General features: G+C 46.1%; 2 protein-coding genes across 2 annotated transcripts; both read left to right on the forward strand.

Moving 5' to 3' along the window:
• Positions 1-1,664: 1,664 nt before the first annotated feature.
• Positions 1,665-3,362, forward strand: LOC127347348 (uncharacterized). The gene is made up of 5 exons (XM_071829236.1): positions 1,665-1,702; positions 1,874-1,995; positions 2,075-2,128; positions 2,216-2,527; positions 2,730-3,362. Exons 1-5 carry the CDS (start codon positions 1,665-1,667, stop codon positions 3,314-3,316), a joined length of 1,113 nt encoding a protein of 370 aa, XP_071685337.1. The 3' UTR covers positions 3,317-3,362.
• A 21,995-nt stretch (positions 3,363-25,357) lies between these two features.
• Positions 25,358-26,186, forward strand: LOC127294383 (probable non-specific lipid-transfer protein 3). Its single transcript, XM_051324186.2, has 2 exons — positions 25,358-25,785; positions 25,876-26,186. The coding sequence occupies exons 1-2, from the start codon at positions 25,430-25,432 to the stop codon at positions 25,883-25,885; spliced, it is 366 nt and encodes a 121-aa protein (XP_051180146.1). The 5' UTR covers positions 25,358-25,429; the 3' UTR covers positions 25,886-26,186.
• The last annotated feature ends 1,522 nt before the right edge of the window (positions 26,187-27,708 follow it).

Genomic DNA, 27,708 nt, shown 5'->3' on the forward strand with positions numbered 1-27,708 from the left:
GCTAACCATCTTTTTTACCTTGTTTCAGGCCAGGGACCGCTTCCCCTCTATCCGGGCAGAGCCGCGAGGACCTCTCCGGAAGCGTGCCTTTGACTCCTTCGACCCGGATCCCTACATCTTTTGGAAGGATCTGAAGATGGGGAAGACTCCGGCTGCGCGCCTTGGCCGGGACCCGCCGGAGCCCACCGGAAATCCGGAGGAGCTGGTTGTGCTCGAGGTATTTTCTTTTCCGGCTTCTTATACTTTGCCATTATCGCTTTCTTGCGAATTGCTTCTTAGCCATATCCAACTCACAGATCCACGAGCGCGTGCCGCCCCTGCGCGCCGAGGCCGGCACTGAGTTTGTGGACAAACTCATGGCCCAGGGCCAGAAGAACAAGCAGCCGGCATCTACTGCCGGCTCCAGCCATGCTCCTCCCTCCAAGCGCTTCCGGACGGAGCCCGTGGGGGAGAAAGAAGTGGGCGTGCGCCGCTACGGGCGCAAAGTGATGCCAACCGCTTCCGGGTAATTTCATTTTCCGGCTTGCCTCCTTTTTTGCTAAGTTCTTTTTCCGGTTGCTTCTTCTCAACCACTTGTCTTTTTTCTTTTTCTCAGCCCCGCTCTCAAGCTTGGCCCAAGGCCATCGGGCTCTGAGGGATCCGCAAGGACCTCAACCCCTCCTCCTCGTTCAAGCCCGGCACCATCTGGTGCCGGCAACACCTCTGCCTCCCTTTCGGGGGGCACAACAAATTCGGGGCGTGCGGCCCCTTCACTGTCAGATCACCGCACGGAGGAGGATCTTTCCTTCCTCCCGGAACACCAAGACACCGGCGCCAGCAACACCGGCGCCGGAGAAGAAGAAGCTGCCGGGCGGGCGGAGCCTTTTGCTCCTCCCGTCCTCGAAAAGACAACTTCCGCGCCGGAATCTTCCGCGCCGGAAGGCTCCAAGACGGGTGACGCTCCTAGCGCTCCCCCTTCTCCACGCACCATCCTCATGCCTCCGCCTGAGGCTCCTCGCGCCCAGCCCTCCAAGGCCGCTCCTGGCGCGCCGCCGGCTAAGACTTCCGGGGCCTCTTCTACCGCGCCGCCGCCCAAACCCTCCAAGCTCATCAAGGGGAAGGCGACGGCCTCCAGCGCCCCTTCGGGCGGCCAGCAGCCCTTGGTGCTGCACGTCTCCAAGGCTGCCAAAAGCGCCAGCATGAAGGCCACCGGCCTCCTCGGCCGCATTACGGAGTTCCAGCGCCAAGGCCGGGACCTGGGGCACCTCCTGCCGTATGCCCAAAAGTGGAACGCCGCGGACATCACTCCGGCGACCCGCGGCATGGGCAAGGATCGGCTGCCGGCACCTGATCCTGTCGGGGATCGGTGTTCTGAGGAGCACTTCATGCGGCTCCGGGCTGCCGTAAAAGAGCTTGACAGCGCGTGGTACGATTCCACGAACAATCTGACGGTATGTTCTATTAACTTTCAACCTTTGCCGGTTTCTTTGTTTCCGGTTCTGCTTTATCTTTTCCTTAGTTTCATGCCGGTTTCTCTCTTGTCTATCTTCCCAGTCCCCGAGTTTTGTGGTGAGAGCGCAGCTCTTAGCGCAAAACTTAACTTAAGTTTTTAGCGTGAAACCGGCACTTCCGATCCCGAGTTTCGGGTTAAACATCTTCTCCTTAACACATAATTTACCTTAGAAATGCGCAAAACCGGCACTTTGCCCGATCCGAGTTTCGGGTTAAGAACTTTGTTCTTAGCGCAAAACTTAACTTAGAAACGCAAAACCGGCACTGCCAGTCCCCGAGTTTCGGGTTAAGAACTTGGTTCTTAGCACAAAATTTTACCTTAAAAATGCGCAAAACCGGCACTGCCAGTCCCCGAGTTTCGGGTTAAGAACTTTGTTCTTAGCGCAAAACTTAACTCATTTTTTCTTTTTCTTGAACAGGTCACCGCTGACACCCGGAAGGCCCTCTTCGAGGAGCTTTTATGGGAGCACCGGGAGCTCGCTGAGGCACACGACAAGTGCCAAGGTGAGTTTTTTTATTCTACCGGCATCTTTGCTACCGGAAACCTTTTTTCCTTGTGACACTTACAATTTCTGTTCAACAGTGATCCCGGAAGCTTCCATCGATGCTCTCAAGGAGCAGCTCGCCACGGCCCAACGTACTATTTTTTCCTTTCTCCTTTGAACTTGGTTTCTTTTCAGTTTTACTAGTGTAACCTTGCTAACACTCATTTTTCCGGTTACAGGGGAGAAGGATGAGCTCAGCCGGCAGCACCAGGAGGAGCTAAACGCCCTCAAGACCAGCTACCAGGAGCTCAAGTCTCAGTTGATTCAGCTGGGGCTTGACCACGCCAAGGCCCTCAAGGCCGCTGAAGTGACCGCAGCGGCCAAGTTGGACGAGGCTCTGGAGAATGCCTGCAATGCCACTGTGGTGTTGCGGGCAGAGCTGGAGGAGATGACCAAGGCCCGGAAGGGTGCCGAGGAGAAGGCCGCGCGGCTGGAGGAGGGGCACAAGGAGTGCGATCAGCTGATCCTGCAGACCGACACACTTGCCCTCCGTAAGTTGTTTTCTTTTACACTTTGACTACTGCATACGAGCCTTTTTTCCTTCGACCCCATTCTTGTTTCCGCTATCTTTCCGTCCGGTCTCTCTTCTTCCGGATTCTTTTCTCTCCGGTCTCTTTTTCTTCCGGTCTCTTTTTCTTCCGGTCTCTTTTTCTTCCGGACTCTTTTCCTTAAGCTTTTTCTTTCTTTGCACAGGCCTCTTTCCGGACTCGCAGAGGTATGCCGTCAAGAAGGTCGACGCGCAGCGCAAGGACAAAGGCCAAGCGGATCTTACCGTGCCATGGACGCCCAAGGACCATCTGGTCGCGCTTAACGCGCGGGTGTCCCATATGCGCTGCATAGACCGCAATCTTTCGGACATCCCTGATGTAGCTACCCAGCTATACAGGACTTTATGGCCTGGCGAGGAGGTGCCGGACACCTTCTCCCTCATCAACGACCGTCTGAAAGGTGCCGGCAGGAGGATCCGCGAGTGGCAGTGCTCTGCTGCCCGCGCTGGAGCGGACTCCGCCCTCCGCGTCGCCTGCTCCTGGTACCCGGAGCTCAATCTGGACGCCCTTACCGGCGTGCGCGAAGGCGCAGAAACGGATCTGGACCCGATCCTCTCCGCCAAGCGGCAGGATCGCGCGTACCGCATCGCGGAGTATGCCGACATGCGCACCTTCATCCCTCCCCCTCCTGGCGTCACGGATTATCTCGACGAGGAGGAGGGTGAAGCCGAAGAAGAGGTCCTGGGCGATGCTGGTGCCGGCGATGCTCCTCCGGAAGCCCCTGCTGCATGATGATTTCCTTTGAAGTGTTTGCTCATTATATCTGTTGGTCCTGTTGCTTTAAAACAATATCTATTAAATTCTGCCCCGGAATGCCGGGGCTTATGATGTAAAACTTAAGTTTGCCTGTGGTTGTGCTACAGCATTTCCTGCCGGTAAGTTATACCGGTAGCTAAGTACTTATGAGTTTGCCTTAGCATATTTTGCTTTTGGTTCCGCTTTTATCCTGCACTGCAAAGATTTCTTAATTGCTTCCGCATCCAATTTGATGCATACTTGGTTCTTTTGCCTTGGCTCTGCCTGCCTTCTCTGGGCGTTCTTTGGCGTATGAGCACAAGGTTCTTTCACCAAACAAGCATCTTCTTGAACTTAGAAATAACTTTGAAATTTTGCAAAAAACCGGTTTAACCGGGGTTAATTAAATTTTTCAGATTGTTCTTTCCTGCACTCCCTTTTCGCAGTTCATGTGCTTATCCCCTACCGGTTTATCTTGCTTGCCATGAAGCCGGTTTGCGGACAGCAGCAGAGTCGAAGACTCCGGTAGGATTTAGCACACTACTAAACCGGAAAGAAAAAACATTCAATAAGCAACCGGTAAACTGAAAAAATAGACAAGTTACATGCAACTTAAGTTGGGGTAGTCCCCGAGATTCACTCAAGGTTCCGGCATCTTTTATTCATAGCATATAAGGTACAAAAAGGAACTTCTTACACCACCACTTCAAGAGTAGAAAGGACGCAATGAGCTACGTTCCATGGACGCTTGCTCTCCTCGCCGGACCTGTCCGCCTTTCCTTTCTTCCATTCCTGTGCATCTATCAAGTAGTATGCATCATTGTGAAGCACCTTGCTTACAATGAAGGGACCTTCCCACGGTGGCAAAAGCTTATGCCGGCCTTCAGTGCGCTGCACCATTCGAAGTACAAGATCTCCTTCCCGGAAAACTCTTGGGTTAACCTTCCGGTTATGATAGCGTCTTAGGTTTTGCTGGTAAATGGCTGTTCTTGCCAAAGCCAGCTCTCTTGCTTCTTCTAGCAAGTCCACATCGTTTTCTCTGGCCTCTTTGACCTCTTGCTCAGTATAGAGCTGTACCCTTGGTGAATCATGGATGATATCGGTTGGTATCACCGCTTCGCTCCATAAACCATGAAGAAGGGAGTGTATCCGGTAGACCGGTTTGGAGTTGTTCTTATACTCCACAAGATCGATGGTAGCTCATCGAGCCAACATCCCGGTGACTTTTCCACCGCATCAATGAGTCTAGGCTTGATACCGGAAAGCACCAAGGCATTCATTCTTTCTACTTGGCCATTGCCCTGTGGATGTGCCACTGAGCACAAATCCAACCGGATGTTCTTTTCTTCACAGAACCTTTTGAACTCACCTTGAGCAAAGTTGGTTCCGTTATCAGTGATGATGCTGTGCGGGTATCCATACCGCAAAATGACATCTTTCAAGAATTTCACAGCTGTATGCCCATCACACTTTGCGATAGGTTTTACTTCCAGCCACTTGGTGAACTTATCCACCATGACCAAGATGTGAGTCATCTTTGCTTCTTGCGCTTTTGAATGGTCCAACCATGTCAAGGCACCAAACAGCGAATGGCCATGTTAGCGGTATTGTCTTTAAACCGGATCTTTGGGGTATGGTTTTGCTTGGCGGACCTGGGGCAGCCGGTGCATTTACTTACCACATCCTCCGCGTCCTCCAAAGCAGTGGGCCAATAGAACCCATGCCGGAATACTTTTGCTACCAAAGCCCTTGATGAAGCATGATGCCCACATTCTCCTTGGTGAATTTCCTCAAGCATTTCTTTTCCTTCCTCCGGTTCCACACATCTTTGAAGGACACCGGTAACGCTTCTCTTGTACACCTCACCATTGATGAATGTGTAAGCTTTGGACCTTCTTTGTATCCTTCTTGATTCATTTTCGTCAGCCGGCAAGGTGCCGCTGATCAGGAATTCCTTAATAGGTTTAACCCATGATGGTATTTCTCGAACCAAAAACACCGGTGCATCTATCTCCATGCTATCTACCAGCATCGTTTCTTCCGGTATGGGTACAGCAGTCCCCGAGCCTACCGGAGCAGTCCCCGAGCTTGCCGGAGCAGTCCCCGGGTTCCCTTCATCGATATCCATGGGTACTACGTGTGACTCTGGTACAAAAATTGATTCTGATTCCGGGCTCGGCTTGATCGATGGCACTCTTAGGTGAGCCAAAGCTATTCCGGGAGGAATTTCTTGCCTAGATGAGCCCAACTTGGACAAAGCATCCGCGGCTTCATTTTCTGCTCGCGGCACATGGTGAAACTCACATCCTTCGAAGAATCCGGCAATCTTTTGCACGTGAAACCGGTACGAGGCCATGTTGGCGTCTTTTGCATCCCAATCTCCTGAGCACTGCTGTACCACAAGGTCTGAATCGCCATAGCAAATGATCCGGTGTGCACCGATTTCTTTTGCGACCTTAAGCCCATGGATCAAAGCTTCATATTCAGCGACATTGTTCGATGCCCTGAAATGTACTTGCAAAACATACCGGAGGTGGTCTCCTTTTGGTGAAGTAAGCACCACACCGGCACCTAGACCTTCCTTGAGCTTAGATCCATCAAAGTGCATCTTCCAGTATTCTATCCTCTGATCTGGCGGTTTGTATTGCATCTCCGCCCAATCAACAAGGAAATCAGCCAAAGCACGTGATTTTATGGCATCTCTTCTTTCATATACCGGCACGTACGGTGATATACGGATCGCCCATTTTGCAATCCGGCCGCTGGCATCTTTGTTGCACATGATGTCGGAAATTGGTGCTTCACTCACCACCTTCATGGGGTGCTCCTCAAAGTAGTGCTTGAGTTTTGTGGCGGCCATGTACACGCCATAAGTCATTTTCTGGAAGTGAGGGTAGTTTTGTTTTGAGAGGGAGAGCACCTCGCTCAAGTAGTATACCGGCCTACGGACGGTTTTTCTTCCTCTTCTCTTTCAACCACAACCACTACACTCACAACCCGGTTTGTTGCTGCTATGTATAACAGCATAGGCTCCCTTTCTAGAGGTGAAGCCGGTATGGGTGCTGTGGCTAGGATCGTTTTTAGCTCCTTTAACGCTGCGTGTGGGTGAGGGGTCCAGACGTTGGTGTCTGATTTCTTCTTGAGAGCTTTGAGTGGCTGAGCTTTTTCTCCAATCCTGCTTACAAACCGGATCAGCGATGCCAAGCTTCCGGTAAACTTTTGCACATCTTTTAACTCTCGAGGGATAGCCATTCTTTCTATCGCCCGGATCTTTACCGGATTAACCTCTATGCCCCGGCTTGAAACCAGGAAACCGAGCAGCTTGCCGGCGGGGACACCAAAGGTGCATTTTGCCGGATTGAGTTTCATCCGGAACCGCCTTAGGTTATCGAATGTTTGCCGGATGTCATCGATTAAAGTGTTTTTTACCTTAGTTTTTATCACGATGTCATCCACATAGACTTGCACATTTTTTCCAATTTGATCAAACAAGCATTTTTGCATACAGCGGTACGTTGCACCAGCGTTGCGCAACCCAAAAGGCATAGTGACATAGCAATAAGCCCCGTGCGGGGTAATGAACGCAGTTTTTATTTGATCTTCCTTTTTTAAGGGAATTTGGTGGAAACCGGAATAGGCATCCGGGAAGGACAACAACTCACACCCAGCAGTTGAATCAATCACTTGATCGATTCGTGGCAAAGGAAAAGGATCTCTTGGGCAAGCCTTGTTCAGGTTGGTGTAGTCGATGCACATGCGCCACACCTTCGGAGCTTTTGCCTCCAGGTTCTCATCTTTCTTCTTTTCAACCATTACCGGATTGGCCAGCCACTACGTGTGCGTGACCTCCACAATGAATCCGGCAACAAGCAGCTTGGTTACTTCTTCTCCTATGATCTTTCTTCTGTCTTCAGCGAACCGACGCAGTGGTTGCCGCACCGGCTTGGCATCTTTCCGGACGTTTAGAGAGTGCTCAGCCAGCTCCCTCGGAACACCTACCAAATCATCGGGTGACCAGGCAAAGATATTCCGATTCTCACGGAGGAAGGCGACGAGCGCGCTTTCCTATGCTTGATCAAGGCCGGCGCCGATACGAACGGTGCGCTGCGGGTAAGCCGGATCCAGCACAATGTTCTTTGTTTCATTGGTTGGCTTGAATGCCGGTGTGCCCATGTTTTCACTCATTGCCGCCAAAATCATTTGTGAGGATTGAGCCAGCGCAACATCTGTCTGCATTCTTTTCTTTTCCTCCGCGATCCCCGGCGATTCTGCTAGGTTTGATCCGGCAGATGCGATTTCCGGTGAGATCTTATAGTTTCCCACCACAGTCAATGGCCCACGAGGTGCCGGCATCTTCATCTTGAGGTAAGCCGTATGAGTGGTGGCCATGAAAGCAGCCAACGCCGGTCTCCCCGGCAATGCATGGTAGGGACTGTCCGGATCCACCACCTCAAACTCCAGATTTTCCACCCGGCAATTGTCACGTCCTCCAAATGCCACGTCCACCCGAACTTTTCCTATCGGGGCACAGGACAAGCCAGGGACGATCCCATGGAACGTTGTGCGCGTTGGCTGAAGCATGTTTTCTGTTATGCCCAGCGTTTGCATGGTGTGCTTGTACATGATGTTGATGCTACTGCCATTGTCTATCAGCACCTTGCTGAACTTCACTCGAGTTTGCGGCCCTTTCATGATCGGGTCCACAACAAGAGCATATCCACCCGGATTCGGCATGATCTTTGGGTGATCCTTGGATGACCAGGTAATTTCCTGATTGGACCACATCATGTACTTGGGAACTGCCGGCATCACAGCATTGACCTCCATGGAGCGCCGGTGTACACTTTGCCGGTCTGTTGGCTCAGTGACAAAGACAACACAGCACAGATGCGGATCTTCGTAAACATTCCGGCCTAAAGGTGCCGGTGGAGGTGGCTGGTTATCATTTTGCTCCACCCGGTTAACTTGCTGGTACTGCTGCCGGTTTGGTTGCACCGGTAAGGCGTTTGCCCCGGTAAGTGGTGGTGGTGGCGGTAGCTGTTGTTGCTGCCGCGGCATGTCTTGCGGTGGCCGCGCATCTTTCACTGTTCCTTTTTGCATCAAGTACTTGGTCCAGGTACAATCCTTCGTCAGATGGTTTGACGGATGTGCCGGATTCGGCGTGTGCCACCGGCAAGGTTGATCCATGGCAGCTTCCATGGTGTATTTCGCGGGTTCTTGCCAGTTCTTCTTCTGGACCCAGGGTTTCTTTTCCACCCATTGTTTCTTAGGACCCGCCCATGGCTGCGATCCGGTTTTTTGCCTCTGGCTGTCGCTGGCCTCAAAGTTTTCCTGCACAGCAGCAACTTGCTGCGGACCGTACCTTCGATCCGGAAAATCTTCCCTTCTTTTGTTATTCCGGTTGTCCCGGTGTTGCTCGTGGCGCAGCTGTTCCGGCTCCGGTTGCACTGCCGGTTGCGTTGGGTCCCCCAACGCATAGCTATCCGCCACACGTATCATCTCTGCCAACGTTGTCGGCATGTTGCGCTGCAACTTTTGCCACAACGGTGAACCTCTTCTGCATCCACTGCTAAACCAAGCAATGGCTTGTGCCTCGATCACCCCCTCACAGGAGTTCCTTGTGGTGTTCCACCGGGCTAGATAATCCCGGTCTGTTTCGTTCGGGCGCTGCACGCACAGAGCAAGTTGCTGCGGCCTGTTTGGCCTCTGATAGGTGCTGCTGAAATTGCTCACAAAGGCCTCCTCAAAATCCAGCCAGCCATTTATGCTTCCTGCCGGCAAGTTGTTTAGCCAGATTCTTGCCGGTCCAACCAAAAACGATGGTATGATCCTCACGGCCCAACGCCGGTTTCCTCCTCCTGCTACGGTTCCTCCACCGCCTGCGACGTATACCGCGGTCACGTAATCCGCGAGCCAATCTTCCGGCTTCGTGGTGCCGTCATACGTCTTTGTGTCACGGGGCAACATAAAGTTGCGAACTGGTGGTTTTTCTTTCATGATCCTTGGGCCAAAACACTTTGGACCTGGAGGACCTTCCTCCTCGATCATTTCTGACAAGTATACTCTATCCAGACGGTGCCTCGCATCCCGTTCCGGTAAGTATCTCTCTCCCAGGCGTTCTCCCAATGGGTTCCGGTATGCTGCCAGTCTCGTGGAATCGGCTTCATCGTGACATTCCGGTACCGCGGCCCTTGCCTGCCGATACCTTGGGGGATCTATTTCCTCCTCCTCGTACGCTGCCCTTGCAGCTCGATAGTTTTGCCCGGTCTCATATCTACCGGCATGATTGTTTCCGGCATAGCCTCTGGCGTAGCCTCGCTCTGCCCCTTGGCTTTTTCTACCGGCATCGTGTTGCCCGGCTTGTTGCTTTCCGGCAAGAACCGGATCGTACACAGTCATCTGCTGCGCATTCACTTCTTTTTCTCTCCTTCTATCCGGATGGGGGGACGAAGCCTGCCCATGGGATTTGCTACCGGCATTCTTTGTTGAACGCGCGGATTTTGAGGCCGCTGCCTTGTTCAGCTTAGCCAGCTGCTCAGCATTTTGCTGCTCAATGGTTTCCAGCAGCTCTCTAACACGCTCTTGCTGCTTTACCAAAGCCTCTCCGGAAAGCGACTCGCACAGCTCTACAGCGGCCTTAGCAGCTTTTATAGTTTTATCCGGGCTGCTATACTTAGGCTTTTCCACGATGCTAACAGATGCAGAGGCGCTCTTGCCGGTAAGAATCTCTTTGCGCAAATCTTGATCTAGGTTGCGAGCTTTTAGCCGGTTTTCCGGCATCCTAGCAGCATGCGCGCTAACAGAAGCAAAGCCATGGGCAGCGTTATACTCACGTACGGTTAGGTTCAGCTCGCGCTGCGCCCTGACGATGTCCTTGCCGCTCTCCAGCATCTTCTGGCGCTGCGCCTCCAGCTCCGCCTGAGCCGCTGCCGGATCGATGTTCTGCGCGATGGGGGTGGCGAGGACGTTCATCGCCGCCTGGAGCGGTGTCTCCGGTGGCGCGGATGATGCTCCCGCTGCGCCTGCGCCGCGCTCCAGCGGTGGCTTAGCCGCACGGGTCGAAACCGCGCGACCGGCACCTTCAGCCGCAACCTCCTTTCCTGCACCAGCCACACCGGTCATCATTACCTCGACGCTGCCGGCGGCGCGGCCAGCACAGAGCCATCTTGGCGAGTCCGGTGCCACCAGCACTGGCGAGAGGCGCTGGCGCACGGGGACGGTGCCGAAGTAGACGCGATGGCTGCCGAACTCGATGATGCGGCCGTTCTTGGGGAAGACGCCGCCGTTGGCGAAGCAGCCCGCGTTGTCGTTGATGAAGTCCATGGCGTAGATGCTCTGCACCAACGCGGACACCGTACGCTCGCCGGAGATCTCGAGAACGCCCGCCCGAATGTGAACTCCATCAAGCGCCACTTCATGCCCCACGGTGGGCGCCAACTGTCGTCGTGGTGAACGAGCAGATGCCATAGGATGGCTTAGATTGGGGCCGAATGGACGCAAGAGGATTCGGGGGAGGGTTTGCGATCAGGTGGGAAGAGATTCCGGATGGTTTCCTCAAGAACTTGGCCAAGGCCAGAGGTTGAAGAAGAAAGGCACAAGGAAGAACTCCCTCTAGATCACCATGTTCATAGATTCACACAAGTTACAGGCTCTGCCTTCCTACATACACGCGTACATACTTTTTTTGTGAAGATGAGCTGCCCCCTCTCCTTATATAGGGGAGAGGGTGGCTTACACTGCAAGAAACCCTAATGGCATCTTTGACTGGACAAACTACTTTACAGAGTTACTGTACAAAGCTACTTTAACTGGCTACTGTACAAAGCTACTTTAATCATAGATGACACCGGGACCTTCTTTTATCATAGAAGCTGACGTCCCCCGGCTTCTTTCTCCGTCACCTCTCTCTTTGGCGCCAGGGCTCTGAATAAAGTTACTTGGCTTAGCTCATTCTTGTCTTCTTGCTCTGAAGAGAATCTTTGACCAGTCCTGCCGACAGGCTCTCCTTTCCGGTATCTTTTATACCGGGTCCCGGCATACCCCTTTGGGGATACCGGCTTAGCCTTGCTCTCCCGGATTCCTACTAGGCTTCCGGCAAGAACATTAAACCGGTATCTCGATGGCTCAAACCATCCGGTTTGGCATGCCTTTGGCATACCGGGGGTTATCCCCCCAACATGCAACGACTTGAGAATCAAGACCATAAGTAGCACTCATATTACGAAATTTATCAGTATCCATAAAAGTTTCAATGCATTTATAATCATAATTTATACCTGACTCTCTATCTTTGTCGTTCTCCCATCCTTCAGTATTCTCCTGGATCCGATCAAGAAGGTCCCTTTTAAACTCTTCTTTGTTGCGTGTAAATGATCCAGAGCAAGAAGTATCCAGCAAGGTCTTGTCTTGAAAAGAAAGTCTTGCATAGAAATTATCAATGATAATATTACCAGGAAGCTCATGAATGGGGCATTTGAGCATTAAAGACTTCAATCTCCCCCACGCTTGGGCAATACTCTCTCCATCATGAGGCCAGAAATTATATATGCGGTTCCGATCTTTGTAAATTTCACTTGGAGGATAGAACTTAGAAGGGCACAATATCATTCCATTCAAGAGAATCCCCATTATTCAGTAATTTATACCAATACGCCGCTTTACCAGACAGCGATATAGAGAATAGCTTCTTCCTCACTTGATCCATAGCAATACCTGCACAATTGAATAAACCGCATAATTCATGTAAGAACAGTAAATGATCTCCAGGATCGACAATTCCATCCCCTGCATAACGGTTATCCACAACACGTTCAATAATTTTCATAGGTATTTTGTATGGAACATCTTCCTCACCTGGCGCCTCATCCACTACCTTTGCAGTAGTAGTAGATTTTCCAAATAAAAATTCAAGAGAAGATCTCTCCATAATGAATTATAGCAGCAGGCAGGAATAAAATCAGCACTAACAGTAAAAGTTTCCCTTACCAATTCCACTTACCAATAGCGCTTCACTCCCCGGCAACTGCACCAGAAAATAGTCTTGATGACCCACAAGTATAGGGGGTGTATCGTAGTATTTTCGATAAGTAAGAATGTCGATCCCAGCGAGGAGCAGAAGGTGTTGACAAGCAGTTTCGATAAAGGATTCACTGTAAATGCTCACAGACAAGTATTCAGGGGGTTTTGATGTAGCAGATGAATAAAGTACGAGTAAGTAAAATGCGAGAGTAACAATTGCAGCGAGTGGCCCAATACTTTTTAGCACAAAGGACAAGCCGGTTTGTTTACTTATAATGACCAAATGTTCTTGAGGACACACAGGAATTTAGTCTAGTGCTTTCGCTTCATATAGCCGATTAATCTTCATTGTTTTGATAAGTGTTGTGTGGGTGAACCTATGCTAATGCACTGCCCTTCCTAGGACTAATACATACTTGTGATTATACCCCTTGCAAGCATCCGCAACTACAAGAAAGTAATTAAGATAAATCTAACCACATCATTAAACTCTGAGATCCTGCTATCCCTCCTGCATCGATATACCAACGGGGGTTCAGCTTTCTGTCACTCCGGCAACCCCGCAATTGGCAAACGAGTACAAGATGTATTCCCCTAGGCCCATAAAGGTGAAGTATCATGTAGTCGACGTTCACATGACACCATTAGAAAAATAACACCACAACTTAAATATCATAACATTGAATATTACTCAACCATAATTCACTACTAACATTTAGACTTCACCCATGCCCTCAAGAACTAAACGAACTACTCACGAGACATCATATGGAACATGATCAGAGGTGATATGATGATGAATAAAAATCTGAACATAAACCTTGGTTCAATGGTTTCACTCAATAGCATCAATAACAAGTAGAAATCAATACCGGGAGAGTTTCCCCTATCAAACAATCAAGATCCAACCCAAATTGTTACAGCGGTGACGAGGTGTGATACGTCTCCAACGTATCGATAATTTCTTATGTTCCATGCCACTTTATTGATGATACCTACATGTTTTATGCATACTTTATGTCATATTTATGCATTTTCCGGCACTCACCTATTAACGAGATGCCGAAGAGCCAGTTGCTGTTTTTGGTTTCAGAAATCCTAGTAAGGAAATATTCTCGGAATTGGACGAAATCAACGCCCAGGATCTTATTTTTCCACGAAGCTTCCAGAAGTCCGGAGAGGAAACGAAGTGGGGCGACGAGGCGGTGACACGCCAGGGCGGCGCGGCAAACCCCCTGGCCGGGCGGCCCTGTTGTGTGGGCCCCTCGCGTCGCCCCCTGACCTACCCTTCCGCCTACTTAAGACTTCGTCGATGATAACTCCAGTACCGAGAGCCACGATACGGAAAACCTTCCAGAGACGCCGCCGCCGCCAATCCCATCTCGGGGGATTCAGGAGATCGCCTCCGGCACCCTGCCGGAGAGGGGAATCATCTCCCGGAGGACTCTTCACCGCCATGGTCGCCTCCGGAGTGATGAGTGAGTAGTTCACCCCTAGACTATGGGTCCATAGCAGTAGCTAGATGGTCGTCTTCTCCTAATTGTGCTATCATGGTTGGATCTTGTGAGCTGCCTAACATGATCAAGATCATCTATCTGTAATGCTACATGTTGTGTTTGTTGGGATCCGATGAATAAGTGAATGCTATGTTATGTTGATTATCAATATTATCTATGTGTTGTTTATGATCTTGCATGCGCTCCGTTGCTAGTAGAGGCTCTGGCCAAGTTGATACTTGTAACTCCAAGAGGGAGTATTTATGCTCGATAGTGGGTTCATGTCTCCATTAAATCTGGGGGAGTGACAGAAACCTCTAAGGTTGTGGATGTGCTGTTGCCACTAGGGATAAAACATCAATGCTATGTCTAAGGATATATTCGTTGATTACATTACACACCATACTTAATGCAATTGTCTGTTGTTTGCAACTTAATACTGGAAGGGGTTCGGATGATAACCTGAAGGTGGACTTTTTAGGCATAGATGCATGCTTGATAGCGGTCTATGTACTTTGTCGTAATGCCCAATTAAATCTCACAATACTCATCATAATATGTATGTGCATGGTCATGCCCTCTTTATTTGTCAATTACCCAACTGTAATTTGTTCACCCAACATGCTTATTCTTATGGGAGAGACGCCTCTAGTGAACTGTGGACCCCGATCCATTGTTAATATCGAATACAATCTACTGCAATACTCGTTCTACTGTTTTCTGCAAACAATCATCATCCACACTATACATCTAATCCTTTGTTACAGCAAGCCGGTGAGATTGACAACCTCACTGTTACGTTGGGACAAAGTACTTTGGTTGTGTTGTGTAGGTTCCACGTTGGCGCCGGAATCCCTGGTGTTGCGCCGCACTACACTCCGCCGCCATCAACCTTCAACGTGCTTCTTGACTCCTACTGGTTCGATAAACCTTGGTTTCTTACTGAGGGAAACTTACTGCTGTACGCATCACACCTTCCACTTGGGGTTCCCAACGGTCGCGTGCTGTACGCGTGTCAAGCTAAATTTCTGGCGCCGTTGCCGGGGAGATCAAGACACGCTGCAAGGGGAGTCTCCACCTCCAATCTCTTTACTTTGTTTTTGTCTTGCTTTACTTTTATTTACTACTTTGTTTGCTGCATTATATCAAAATACAAAAAAATTAGTTGCTAGTTTTACTTTACTTGCTATCTTGTTTGCTATACTAAAAACACAAAAAAAATTTAGTTACTTGCATTTACTTTATCTAGTTTGCTTTATTTACTATTGCTAAAATGGGTACTCCTGAAAATACTAAGTTGTGTGACTTCACAACCACAAATAATAATGATTTCCTATGCACACCTATTGCTCCACCTGCTACTACAGCAGAATTCTTTGAAATTAAACCTGCTTTACTGAATCTTGTTATGCGAGAGCAATTTTCTGGTGTTAGTTCTGATGATGCTGCTGCCCATCTTAATAATTTTGTTGAACTATGTGAAATGCAAAAGTATAGAGATGTAGATGGTGATATTATAAAATTAAAATTGTTTCCTTTCTCATTAAGAGGAAGAGCTAAAGATTGGTTGCTATCTCTGCCTAAGAATAGTATTGATTCATGGACTAAATGCAAGGATGCTTTTATTGGTAGATATTATCCTCCTGCTAAAATTATATCTTTGAGAAGTAGCATAATGAATTTTAAACAATTGGATAATGAGCATGTTGCCCAAGCATGGGAAAGAATGAAATCTTTGGTTAAAAATTGCCCAACCCATGGACTGACTACTTGGATGATCATCCAAACCTTTTATGCAGGACTGAATTTTTCTTCGCGGAACCTATTGGATTCAGCTGCTGGAGGTACCTTTATGTCCATCACTCTAGGCGACGCAACAAAGCTTCTTGATAATATGATGATTAATTACTCTGAATGACACACGGAAAGAGCTCCACAAGGTAAGAAGGTAAATTCCGTCGAAGAAACTTCTTCCTTGAGTGATAAGATTGATGCTATTATGTCTATGCTTGTGAATGGTAGGACAAATATTGATCCTAATAATGTTCCGTTAGCTTCATTGGTTGCTCAAGAAGAACATGTTGATGTAAACTAGATTAAAAATAATAATTTCAACAACAATGCTTATCGGAACAATTCTAGTAACAACTATAGACCATATCCTTATAATAATAGCAACGGCTATGGTAATTCTTATGGGAATTCTTACAACAATAATAGGAATTCACCCCCTGGACTTGAAGCCATGCTTAAATAATTTATTAGTACACAAACTGCTTTTAACAAATCTGTTGAAGAAAAGCTTGGGAAAATTGATATACTTGCTTCTAAAGTCGATAGTCTTGCTGCTGATGTTGATCTTTTGAAATCGAAAGTTATGCCTAATGAAAATATTGATATTAAGTCATTTGCTACAGCAAACGCCATCCAAGTTAGAATTAATGAGAATATAAGATTGATGGCAGAATTGCGTGCTAGGTGGGAAAAAGAAGATACTGCTAAAGAAGATAATATAGCTAAAGTTTGGACTATTACCACCACTAGTAATGCTAATTCTCCACATGTTGTTGCACCTCCTACTATTAATGGTAAAATAATTGGTGTTGGCAATGTTTCCACTTCTAATGCAAAGCGTGAAAAACTGCCTGAAACTGCCTGTGATAAAACTGCTGAATTTTTTTCCAACATTGGGGACAATGACCCCATTGCTTTAGACTATAATGGTTTGGATTTTGATGATTGTCACATCTCTGAAGTTATAAAGTTCTTACAAAAACTTGCTAAGAGTCCTAATGCTAGTGCTATAAATTTGGCTTTCACAAAACATATTACAAATGCTCTCATAAAAGCAAGAGAAGAGAAATTAAATCGTGAAGCTTCTATTCCTAGGAAGTTAGAGGATGGTTGGGAGCCCATCATTAAGATGAAGGTCAATGACTTTGATTGTAATGCTTTAAGTGATCTTGGTGCAAGTATTTCCGTTATGCCTAGAAAGATCTATAATATGCTTGACTTGCCACCATTGAAAAAATGTTATTTGGATGTTAATCTTGCTGATAATTCTACAAAGAAACCTTTGGGGAGAGTTGATAATGTTCATATTACGATTAAAAATAACCTTGTCCCCGTTGATTTTGTTGTCTTGGATATTGAATGCAATGCATCTTGTCCCATTATATTGGGAAGACCTTTTCTTCGAACTGTTGGTGCTATTATTGATATGAAGGAAGGTATTAAATATCAATTTCCTCTCAAGAAAGGTATGGAACACTTCCCTAGAAAGAGAATGAAGTTACCTTTTGATTCTATCATTAGAACAAATTATGATGTTGATGCTTCGTCTCTTGATAATACTTGATACACACTTTCTGCGCCTAGCTGAATGGCGTTAAAGAAAAGCGCTTATGGGAGACAACCCATGATTTTACTACTGCAATTTTGTTTTATATTCGAGTCTTGGAAGTTGTTACTACTGTAGCAACCTCTCCTTATCTTAGTTTTGTTGCATTGTTGTGCCAAGTAAAGTCTTTGATAGTAAGGTTCATACTAGATTTGGATTACTGCGCAGAAACAGATTTCTTGCTGTCATGAATCTGGGCCTAATTCTCTGTAGGTAACTCAGAAAATTATGCCAATTTACGTGAGTGATCCTCAGATATGTACGCAACTTTCATTAAATTTGAGCATTTTCATTTGAGCAAGTCTGGTGCCTCTTAGAAATTCGTATTTACGGACTGTTCTGTTTTGACAGATTCTGCCTTTTATTTCGCATTGCCTGTTTTGCTATGCTTGATGGATTTTTCTATTCCATTAACTTTCAGTAGCTTTGTGCAATGTCCAGAAGTGTTAAGAATTATTATGTCACCTCTGAACATGTGAATTTTGATTGTGCACTAACCCTCTAATGAGTTATTTTGAGTTTGGTGTGGAGGAAGTTTTCAAGGATCAAGAGAGGGAGATGATACAATATGATCAAGGAGAGTGAAAGCTCTAAGCTTGGGGATTCCCCGGTGGTTCACCCCTGCATATTTCAAGAAGACTCAAGCGTCTAAGTTTGGGGATGCCCAAGGCATCCCCTTCTTCATCGGCAACATTATCTAGTTCCTCTAGTGAAACTATATTTTTATTCCATCACATCTTATGTACTTTGCTTGGAGCGTCTGTTTGCTTTTGTTTTGTTTTGTTTGAATAAAATGGATCCTAGCATTCATTGTGTGGGAGAGAGACACACTCCGTTGTTGCATATGGACAAATATGTCCTTAGGCTTTACTCATAGTGTTCATGGCGAAGGTTGAAACTTCTTCGTTAAATTATTATATGGTTGGAAACGGGAAATGCTACATGTAGAAATTGGTAGAATGTCTTGAATAATTTGATACTTGGCAATTGTTGTGCTCATGTTTAAGCTCTTGCATCATATATTTTGCACCTATTAATGAAGAAATACATAGAGCTTGCTAAAATTTGGCTTGCATGATTGGTCTCTCTAAGGTCTAGATAATTTCTAGTAAGGGTCGAACAACAAGGAAGACGGTGTAAAGTCTTATAATGCTTACAATATGTCTTTTATGTGAGTTTTGCTGTACCGCTTCATACTTGTGTTTGTTTCAAATAGCCTTGCTAGCCTAAGCCTTGTATCGAGAGGGAATACTTCTCATGCATCCAAAATCCTTGAGCCAAACGCTATGCCATTTGTGTCCACCATACCTACCTACTACATGGTATTTCTCCGCCATTCCAAAGTAAATTGTTGAGTGCTACCTTTAAATTTCTATCCTCTATCTTTGCAATATATAGCTCATGGGACAAATAGCCTAAAAACTATTGTAGTATTGAATATGTACTTATGCATTTTATTTCTTATAAGTTGCTTGTTGTGCGATAACCATGTTCCTGGGGACGCCATCAACTACTCTTTGTTGAATATCATGTGAGTTGCTATGCATGTCCGTCTTGTCTGAAGTAAGGGCGATTTACCATGAGTTGAATGATTTGAGCATGCATATTGTTAGAGAAGAACATTGGGCCGCTAACTAAAGCCATGATCCATGGTGAAAGTTTCAGTTTTGGACAAATATCCTCAATCTCATATGAGAAAATTAATTGTTGTTGAATGCTTAAGCATTAAAGAGGAGTCCATTATCTGTTATCTATGTTGTCCCGGTATGGATGTCTAAGTTGAGAATAATCAAAAGCGAGAAATCCAATGCGAGCTTTCTCCTTAGACCTTTGTACAGGCGGCATAGAGGTACCCCTTTGTGACACCTGGTTAAAACATATGTATTGCGGTGATAATCCAGGTAATCCGAGCTAATTAGGACAAGGTGCGGGCACTATTAGTATACTATGCATGAGGCTTGCAACTTGTAGGATATAATTTACATGATGCATATGCTTTATTACTACCGTTGACAAAATTGTTTCTTGTTTTCAAAACCAAAGCTCTAGCACAAATATAGCAATCGATGCTTCCCTCTGCGAAGGGCTTTTCTTCTACTTTTATGTTGAGTCAGTTCACCTATTTCTCTCCATCTCAAGAAGCAAACACTTGTGTGAACTGTGCATTGATTCCTACATACTTGCATATTGCACTTATTATATTACTTTATGTTGACAATATCCATGAGATATACATGTTACAAGTTGAAAGCAACCGCTGAAACTTAATCTTCCTTTGTGTTGCTTCAATACCTTTACTTTGAATTATTGCTTTATGAGTTAACTCTTATGCAAGACTTATTGATGCTTGTCTTGAAAGTACTATTCATAAAAAGTCTTTGCTATATGATTCAGTTGTTTACTCATTGCATTTACATTGCTTTGATCGCTGCATTCATTACATGTGCTTACAATAGTATGATCAAGATTATGATGGCATGTCACTTCAGAAATTATCTTTGTTATCGTTTACCTACTCGGGACGAGCAGGAACTAAGCTTGGGGATGCTGATACGTCTCCAATGTATCGATAATTTCTTATGTTCCATGCCATTTTATTGATGATACCTACATGTTTTATGCATACTTTATGTCATATTTATGCATTTTCCGGCACTAACCTATTAACGAGATGCCGAAGAGCCAGTTGCTGTTTTCTGCTGTTTTTGGTTTCAGAAATCCTAGTAAGTAAATATTCTCGGAATTGGACGAAATCAACACCCATGATCTTATTTTTCCACGAAGCTTCCAGAAGTCCGGAGAGGAAACGAAGTGGGGCAACGAGGCGGCGACACGCCAGGGCGGCGCGGCCCACCCCCTGGCCGCGCGGCCCTGTTGTGTGGGCCCCTCACGTCGCCCCCTGACCTACCCTTCCGCCTACTTAAGCCTTCGTCGATAATAACTCCAGTACCGAGAGCTACGATACGGAAAACCTTCCAGAGACGCCGCCGCCGCCAATCCCATCTCGGGGGATTCAGGAGATCGCCTCCGGCACCCTGCCGGAGAGGGGAATCATCTCCCGGAGGAATCTTCACCGCCATGGTCGCCTCCGGAGTGATGAGTGAGTAGTTCACCCCTGGACTATGGGTCCATAGCAATAGCTAGATGGTCGTCTTCTCCTAATTGTGCTATCATGGTTGGATCTTGTGAGCTGCCTAACATGATCAAGATCATCTATCTGTAATGCTACAGGTTGTGTTTGTTGGGATCCGATGAATAAGTGAATGCTATGTTATGTTGATTATCAATATTATCAATGTGTTGTTTATGATCTTGCATGCTCTCCGTTGCTAGTAGAGGCTCTGGCCAAGTTGATACTTGTAACTCCAAGAGGGAGTATTTATGCTCGATAGTGGGTTCATGTCTCCATTAAATCTGGGGGAGTGACAGAAACCTCTAAGGTTGTGGATGTGCTGTTGCCACTAGGGATAAAACATCAATGCTATGTCTAAGGATATATTCGTTGATTACATTACGCACCATACTTAATGCAATTGTCTGTTGTTTGCAACTTAATACTGGAAGGGGTTCGGATGATAACCTGAAGGTGGACTTTTTAGGCATAGATGCATGCTGGATAGCGGTCTATGTACTTTGTCGTAATGCCCAATTAAATCTCACAATACTCATCATAACATGTATGTGCATGGTCATGCCCTCTTTATTTGTCAATTGCCCAACTGTAATTTGTTCACCCAACATGCTTATTCTTATGGGAGAGACGCCTCTAGTGAACTGTGGACCCCGGTCCATTCTTAATATCGAATACAATCTACTGCAATACTCGTTCTACTGTTTTCTGCAAACAATCATCATCCACACTATACATCTAATCCTTTGTTACAGCAAGCCGGTGAGATTGACAACCTCACTGTTATGTTGGGACAAAGTACTTTGGTTGTGTTGTGCAGGTTCCACGTTGGCGCCGGAATCCCTGGTGTTGCGCCGCACTACACTCCGCCGCCATCAACATTCAACGTGCTTCTTGACTCCTACTGGTTCGATAAACCTTGGTTTCTTACTGAGGGAAACTTACTGCTATACGCATCACACCTTCCACTTGGGGTTCCCAACGGTCGCGTGTTGTACGCGTGTCAAGGTGCAGCGGTGGAGACGGCGGTGATGATGATGGAGATGATGGTGATGATGATGGAGATGATGTCCAGCTTGATGTCGGTGACGATGGCGTCGATTTCCCCCTCCGGGAGGGAATTTCCCCGGCAGATTTCAGCCTGCCGGAGAGCTCTTTTCTCTCTGGTGTTTTCCGCCCCGCAGAGGCGGCTGTGACTCTTCGCGACTATCCTCCGGAGGTTAGGTTTTCGGGACGAAGATGTACGCGAAGGAGAGGAGGCCGGAGGGGGTTGTGGGCCCCCTCCCCACATGGCGGCGCGGCCAGGGCAGGGCCCGCGCCGGCCTATTTGGGGGGCCCATGGCGGCCCTCCTTGGCTCCTCCTTTTGGCTCTCTTCGTCTTCTGGAAAAATAGGATTTTTCATATAATTTCCGTCAATTGTTGATCTTCCGAAATATTGCATTCTGACGGCGCTTTTTCCAGCAGAATCCTGACTCCGGTGCGCGATCCTCCAATAATCATGAAACATGCAAAATAGATGAAATAACATAAGTATTACCCTAAATATGAAATACATCAACGAATAACAGCAAATTATGATATAAAATAGTGATGCAAAATGGACGTATCAGGCGCCGCCACAACAGGGCCGCGCGGCCAAGGGTGGGGCCGCTCCGCCCTAGCGTGTGGGGCCCTCGCGTCGTCTCCTGACCTACCCTTCCGCCTACTTAAAGCCTTCATCGCGAATACCCCAGTACCGAGAGCCACGATACGGAAAACCTTCCAGAGACGCCGCCGCCGCCAATCCCATCTCGGAGGATTCAGGAGATCGCCTCCGGCACCCTGCCGGAGAGGGGAATCATCTCCTGGAGGACTCTTCATCGCCATGATCGCCTCCGGATTGATGTGTGAGTAGTTCACCCCTGGACTATGGGTCCATAGCAGTAGCTAGATGGTCGTCTTCTCCTCATTGTGCTATCATTGTTCGATCTTGTGAGCTGCCTAACATGATCAAGATCATCTATTTGTAATGCTACATGTTGCGTTTGTTGGGATCCGATGAATATGGAATACTATGTTATGTTGATTATCAATCTATCATATATGTGTTGTTTAAGATCTTGCATGCTCTCCGTTGCCAGTAGAGGCTCTGGCCAAGTTGATACTTGTAACTCCAAGAGGGAGTATTTATGCTCGATAGTGGGTTCATGCCTCCATTTAATCTGGGACAGTGACAGAAAGTTCTAAGGTTGTGGATGTGCTGTTGCCACTAGGGATAAAACATCAATGCTTTGTCTAAGGATATTAGTGTTGATTACATTACGCACCATACTAATGCAATTGTCTGTTGTTTGCAACTTAATACTGGAAGGGGTGCGGATGCTAACCTGAAGGTGGACTTTTTAGGCATAGATGCATGCTGGATAGCGGTCTATGTAATTTTTCGTAATGCCCAATTGAATTTCACACTACTCATCATAATATGTATGTGCATTGTCATGCCATCTTTATTTGTCAATTGCCCAACTGTAATTTGTTCACCCAACATGCTATTTATCTTATTGGAGAGACACCACTAGTGAACTGTGGACCCCGGTCCATTCTTTTACATCGAATACAATCTACTGCAATACTTGTTCTTACTGTTCTTCGCAAACATCATCTTCCACACTATACATTTAATCCTTTGTTACAGCAAGCTGGTGAGATTGACAATCTCACTGTTATGTTGGGGCAAAGTACTTTGATTGTGTTGTGCAGGTTCCACGTTGGCGCCGGAATCCCTGGTGTTGCGTCGCACTACACTCCGCCACCAATAACCTTCATGTGCTTCTTGACTCCTACTGGTTCGATAACCTTGGTTTCTTACTGAGGGAAAACTTGCCGCTGCACGCATCATACCTTCCTCTTGGGGATCCCAACGGACGTGTGCTGTACCGTCACAAGCACACACTAGTAGAAATGGGCCTCTCGTCCGGAGCTTTAGTCCCGGCCGTGTTTGGACCTGAGACCAATGTGAGCACTAGTCCCAGTTCCAATGGCTAGAATGCTGCACGGGCATGGCCAGCTCTAGTCCCGTGTCAAATGGGACCTTTGGTCCTGGTTGGAGATACCAACCGGGACTAAAGTCTGTCGTCCCTGTCCGAGCTACCAAAGGAACATTTAGTCCTAGTTGGAGACATCAACCGGGACTAAAGTCTTCCCTTTATATATATCGAGGAAAATGCAAAAATAGTGCAATTTCTCTCACCTTGCACGAATCTCAATGGCAGTGTGTGGTGAGAGATGCGGTCACCACGGTTACCGCACATACATATAGTTATATATATATATAATATCTTTGCATTCTACATACGCATAATTTTTTCATGAAAATGAACTTATCGTTTAGGCTATGCAAAAAGATAAAATTTGGTGCTAAAAATAAAAGTTTTTGTGAGATATATTTTTATCTTTTTTTTATGTCAAACATAAAAAACATCATTTTTCACGAAATTGTATGAGGCACTTAGATTGTTGAGATGTACATGCCAATTTTTTTTTGGAAATTTATAATAATTTGAAATATATTTATTTGGGTGGAGAGAGCATATGCACCAGGTGTCGAACTGAATTTTCTGGCTTTGTTTTAGTCTTTCTATTTTCTTCGGACCGAAAGGACAAGCTTAGTTGCTCGACCCGATTAAAGGAGTTAACAAATACCGTTGGAATTGATTGAAGTCGTTACTAGCCTCGTCAGGGAAGAATCGGCGTGCCATATCACACCTAGCAGATGGATTAATTCAGTAGGGAATGCTGACGATTCATAGGACCTAACAACGAACAAATTCATAGCACTGTTACCGATTAATGAAATATCTACTTGGCGTGCTAGCTACGCTAGTGAAAAGGTATCGACAATTGCTTTACAATACCATAGTCCTAGCTGCGGGATTAATTAAACTATTTATCACGAAACTGTACAATTATATATGCAACAAACGTGAGGTGCCGTAGCTCGACCTAGACTTTTTTTCTTTGCATAATTTCAGCTTTTCGTGGACATAAGTTTTCTTTTTCAAATTAGAACCAAGACAATGGCCAATATTTTACGGTACAATTAATTGAGTTTCAACCTGGTACCACTGGAATTTCGATAATTTGAGGAAGTTTCACTGAAGTACTGATCACAGTTAGTGCACACATAGTATATGTCAGCTAGTTTATGGCTCACTTGTGATGTAGTCTGCCGTGAAGAACAGTTGGGTCGAGTTAGTTAGGTAGACCTTTAAGTAAGGTTCCACTTGCATAGTATATGAAGTGCCATGTCATACATTTACGATAGCAAATGATGGTGCTAAGGTGAAATCGTTCGCCCAAGCACAATAAGAAGCGAAGGACGCAGCCAACCGCGCCATTAATCCTTTGCGCGTCATCCCTACTAATCCTCCTGAATTTTATCCTATCTCACGTCGCCAGTACAAACCTGGCACTTGACCATCTAGTTATCTTCCCCAAGTCCTACTCCTGGGTTGTTTCCTTATGCCATGTCTGAGGTGATCTTGTTCGGATGCCGGTGACCAATTAGTCATTTTGGATGGAGCCAAAGGGCTCCATCAAGCCTCTGAGATGGCGTTTTTCCTGCGAAGTTAATTACTGGCCTGGCCAGCCATTCTTTTTCCTCAAGCTGCTGCATTGGATGGCTACCGATTGTTCACTCCATCATCCTAAGACCAAAGACCGGATCGAGCAGAAGGTCTCATATACAGATTTTCTAACAAGTAGTGGATTATATATTTTCCAGAACACACAGGAGAATTGCGCGCGCGTCTTCATATTAAGCTTGAAAGTGATGACAATTCAAAAGGATCTTAAGAGAAATAATGACAAGTACGATCAGACGCTCACTTTTAATTAAAAGGTACAAAATCCCAACTGCCAACGACTTGCCAGAGACAGGTGGACGGCCAAAAAACTGATCGTCCAATCATGCACGCCATGCACCTCCCTGCTATTTATACCCCTCCAATCCAACTCCTCTCTTCCACCAACGTACGCCAGTACACTCACTTAGCAACGCAGAGAGATCGATCTCGTCAGATCATCGATGGCGGCTAGCAGCAAGGCCACCGCCTTCCTGGCCCTGGGCGCGTTTGTGGTGGTGTTGATGGCGGCGGGGGAGGCGTCGGCGGCGGTGACGTGCGGCCAGGTGGGATCGTCGCTCGCGCCGTGCATCCCGTACGCGACGGGGAAGTCGGCCACGCTGTCGCAGGGGTGCTGCAGCGGCATGAAGAGCCTCAACGCCATGGCCCGCACGAGCGCCGACCGCCAGGCGGTGTGCCGCTGCCTCAAGAGCCTCGCCGGCAGCGTCAAGTCCGTCGACCTCGGCGTCGTCGCCGGCGCGCCCGCCAAGTGCGGCGTCAGCGTGCCCTTCCCCATCAACATGTCCACCGACTGCAACAAGTAAGTTGATCTATGATTCTCGATCTCTCACGTTTTCTTTGTTTCTCGATGGATCCATGACGACTGTTTCTTGTTCTGAATGTGATGCAGAGTTAACTAGATGGGATCAGTCGATCAACGACTTCCTAGTTCCTACGCGTGCAAGATTACGAATCACTATTCACTAAGATGAAATAAAACGTGCGTGCGTGCATTCATGTGTGTTGCACGTACACAGTACGTACGTCTGATGTGTCGTGATGTACGTGTACCGGTGCAGCTGCTTCCGGTTGCGCGTATTTCAACTGTGAACTCCTACTAGTGATCTGTGGTTATGTACTCGTACTTCAGTGTTTTATCGACCTAATCCTACTTGATGGGTGAATTAATATATATACTCCAAGTCAGTAATTTTCTTATCATTTCGTTGGTGGTCGTTTTCTATCAAGAACTTTCCTACTTGTTCATATATAACGTTGTCTATCAAAAGTTCAAAACGGGTCCATCTAGATTGTACACCACGACCCTAGCTACAAGGCCGCATAAAAGAAAATTGGAATCAAAACTTGTAAAACTTTGACTATGAAAAGATTGTGAGGGCGGGTGCAGGATTTTCACAATGGGTATTCAATGTAAAAAAAAAAATCGCAAGTTGAATGTTCACATTTTTTAAAGAACACAATAGACAAAAAGAATCACAACATGACTTTGCGATGACATCATCAATTAATTAAATCAATTTATTCACCAATTAGTCAGTATCTAATCAAGATTGTTAAAAATACTGATGATTAACTGGCTCCTAGACTGGAACAAAATCAGGCAAGGAGGCTACGCTCGATCCACGCCTTGTGAACAAAAAAATAGCAAGGACTTGCTCACTGCCGAGTGCTGCACGCTTCATATACAAAATTGTCAGTTCATGCTTCCCTATTTTTTTTTAGAATTGTGAGTTTATGTTTGCTGTGTACATTGTCGCTAGTTGGAGACTTAAGTTCTTTTTTTTTTTTGGGTGAGTTGGAGGCTTAAGTTGTGCTAAATGGAGTTGTGACAGTTTAGTTGATCCATGGGCCGGTGTATGGGAGGAGAATAAGTTGGCCAAACAGGCCATGAAGGTTTGGTTCTACTGTTCGAAGTCCAAGAGGAAGATACAAGCTACTACATCCGTTTCCAAAATATAAACGTTTAGTTTTTTTAAAAAAGGCCTATATTTTAGAATGGAGAAAATAAATAATGATTGAAAATACCGGGAGCTCCTATTCGGCGCTCGTTGCGTCAGTTACGCGCGCAGCGCTTCAAACGTAGTTTCGCGTGGGCCGGCCCATTAGCACCAGCTCCTCCCCAGAATCCCAGATCGGTTGATAGTTTGTTTCCGTCCCTGTCTGGTAAAACCTCGGGTTCTCCTCAGATCGGTTAATTTTGAATCTTTTTTCATGAAATAAAGTATTAAGATTTTAAAAAGTGTAAATGTTAAAAAATAGATTTTGAGAAATTTTTCAGATTTTAGAAACATCTAGAATTTTGAAAATTGTTCGGACTTAAAAATATTCGAATTTTTAAATCTATGCATACTCGAAAAATATTCAGATTTTCAAAACCTTTTCGGATTTGATAAATGTGCAGTTCAAAATTTTCAGATTTTCAAAAATTGTTCAGATTTAAAAAACGTTCATATTTAAAAACAATCATATTTTTAAAATTGTTTGGATTTGAAAAATGTTCATTATAAGTCATATTTTGAACATTTGTTCAGATTCGAAAATTGTTCATATTTGAAAAAAATATATATATTTTGAAATTTTATTTGGATTTGAAAAATTGTTTAGTTTAAAAGTTTATATTTTGAAATTTTGTTCAAATTAGAAAATTATTCATACTTTTAAAAATGTTCGTATTGTGAAGAAACAACAAAAGAAAACAACAAAAAATGAAAAAGAAAACAGA

The sequence above is a fragment of the Lolium perenne genome, chromosome 4, assembly GCF_019359855.2.
Source record: "Lolium perenne isolate Kyuss_39 chromosome 4, Kyuss_2.0, whole genome shotgun sequence".
Classification (NCBI taxonomy): Eukaryota; Viridiplantae; Streptophyta; class Magnoliopsida; order Poales; family Poaceae; genus Lolium; species Lolium perenne.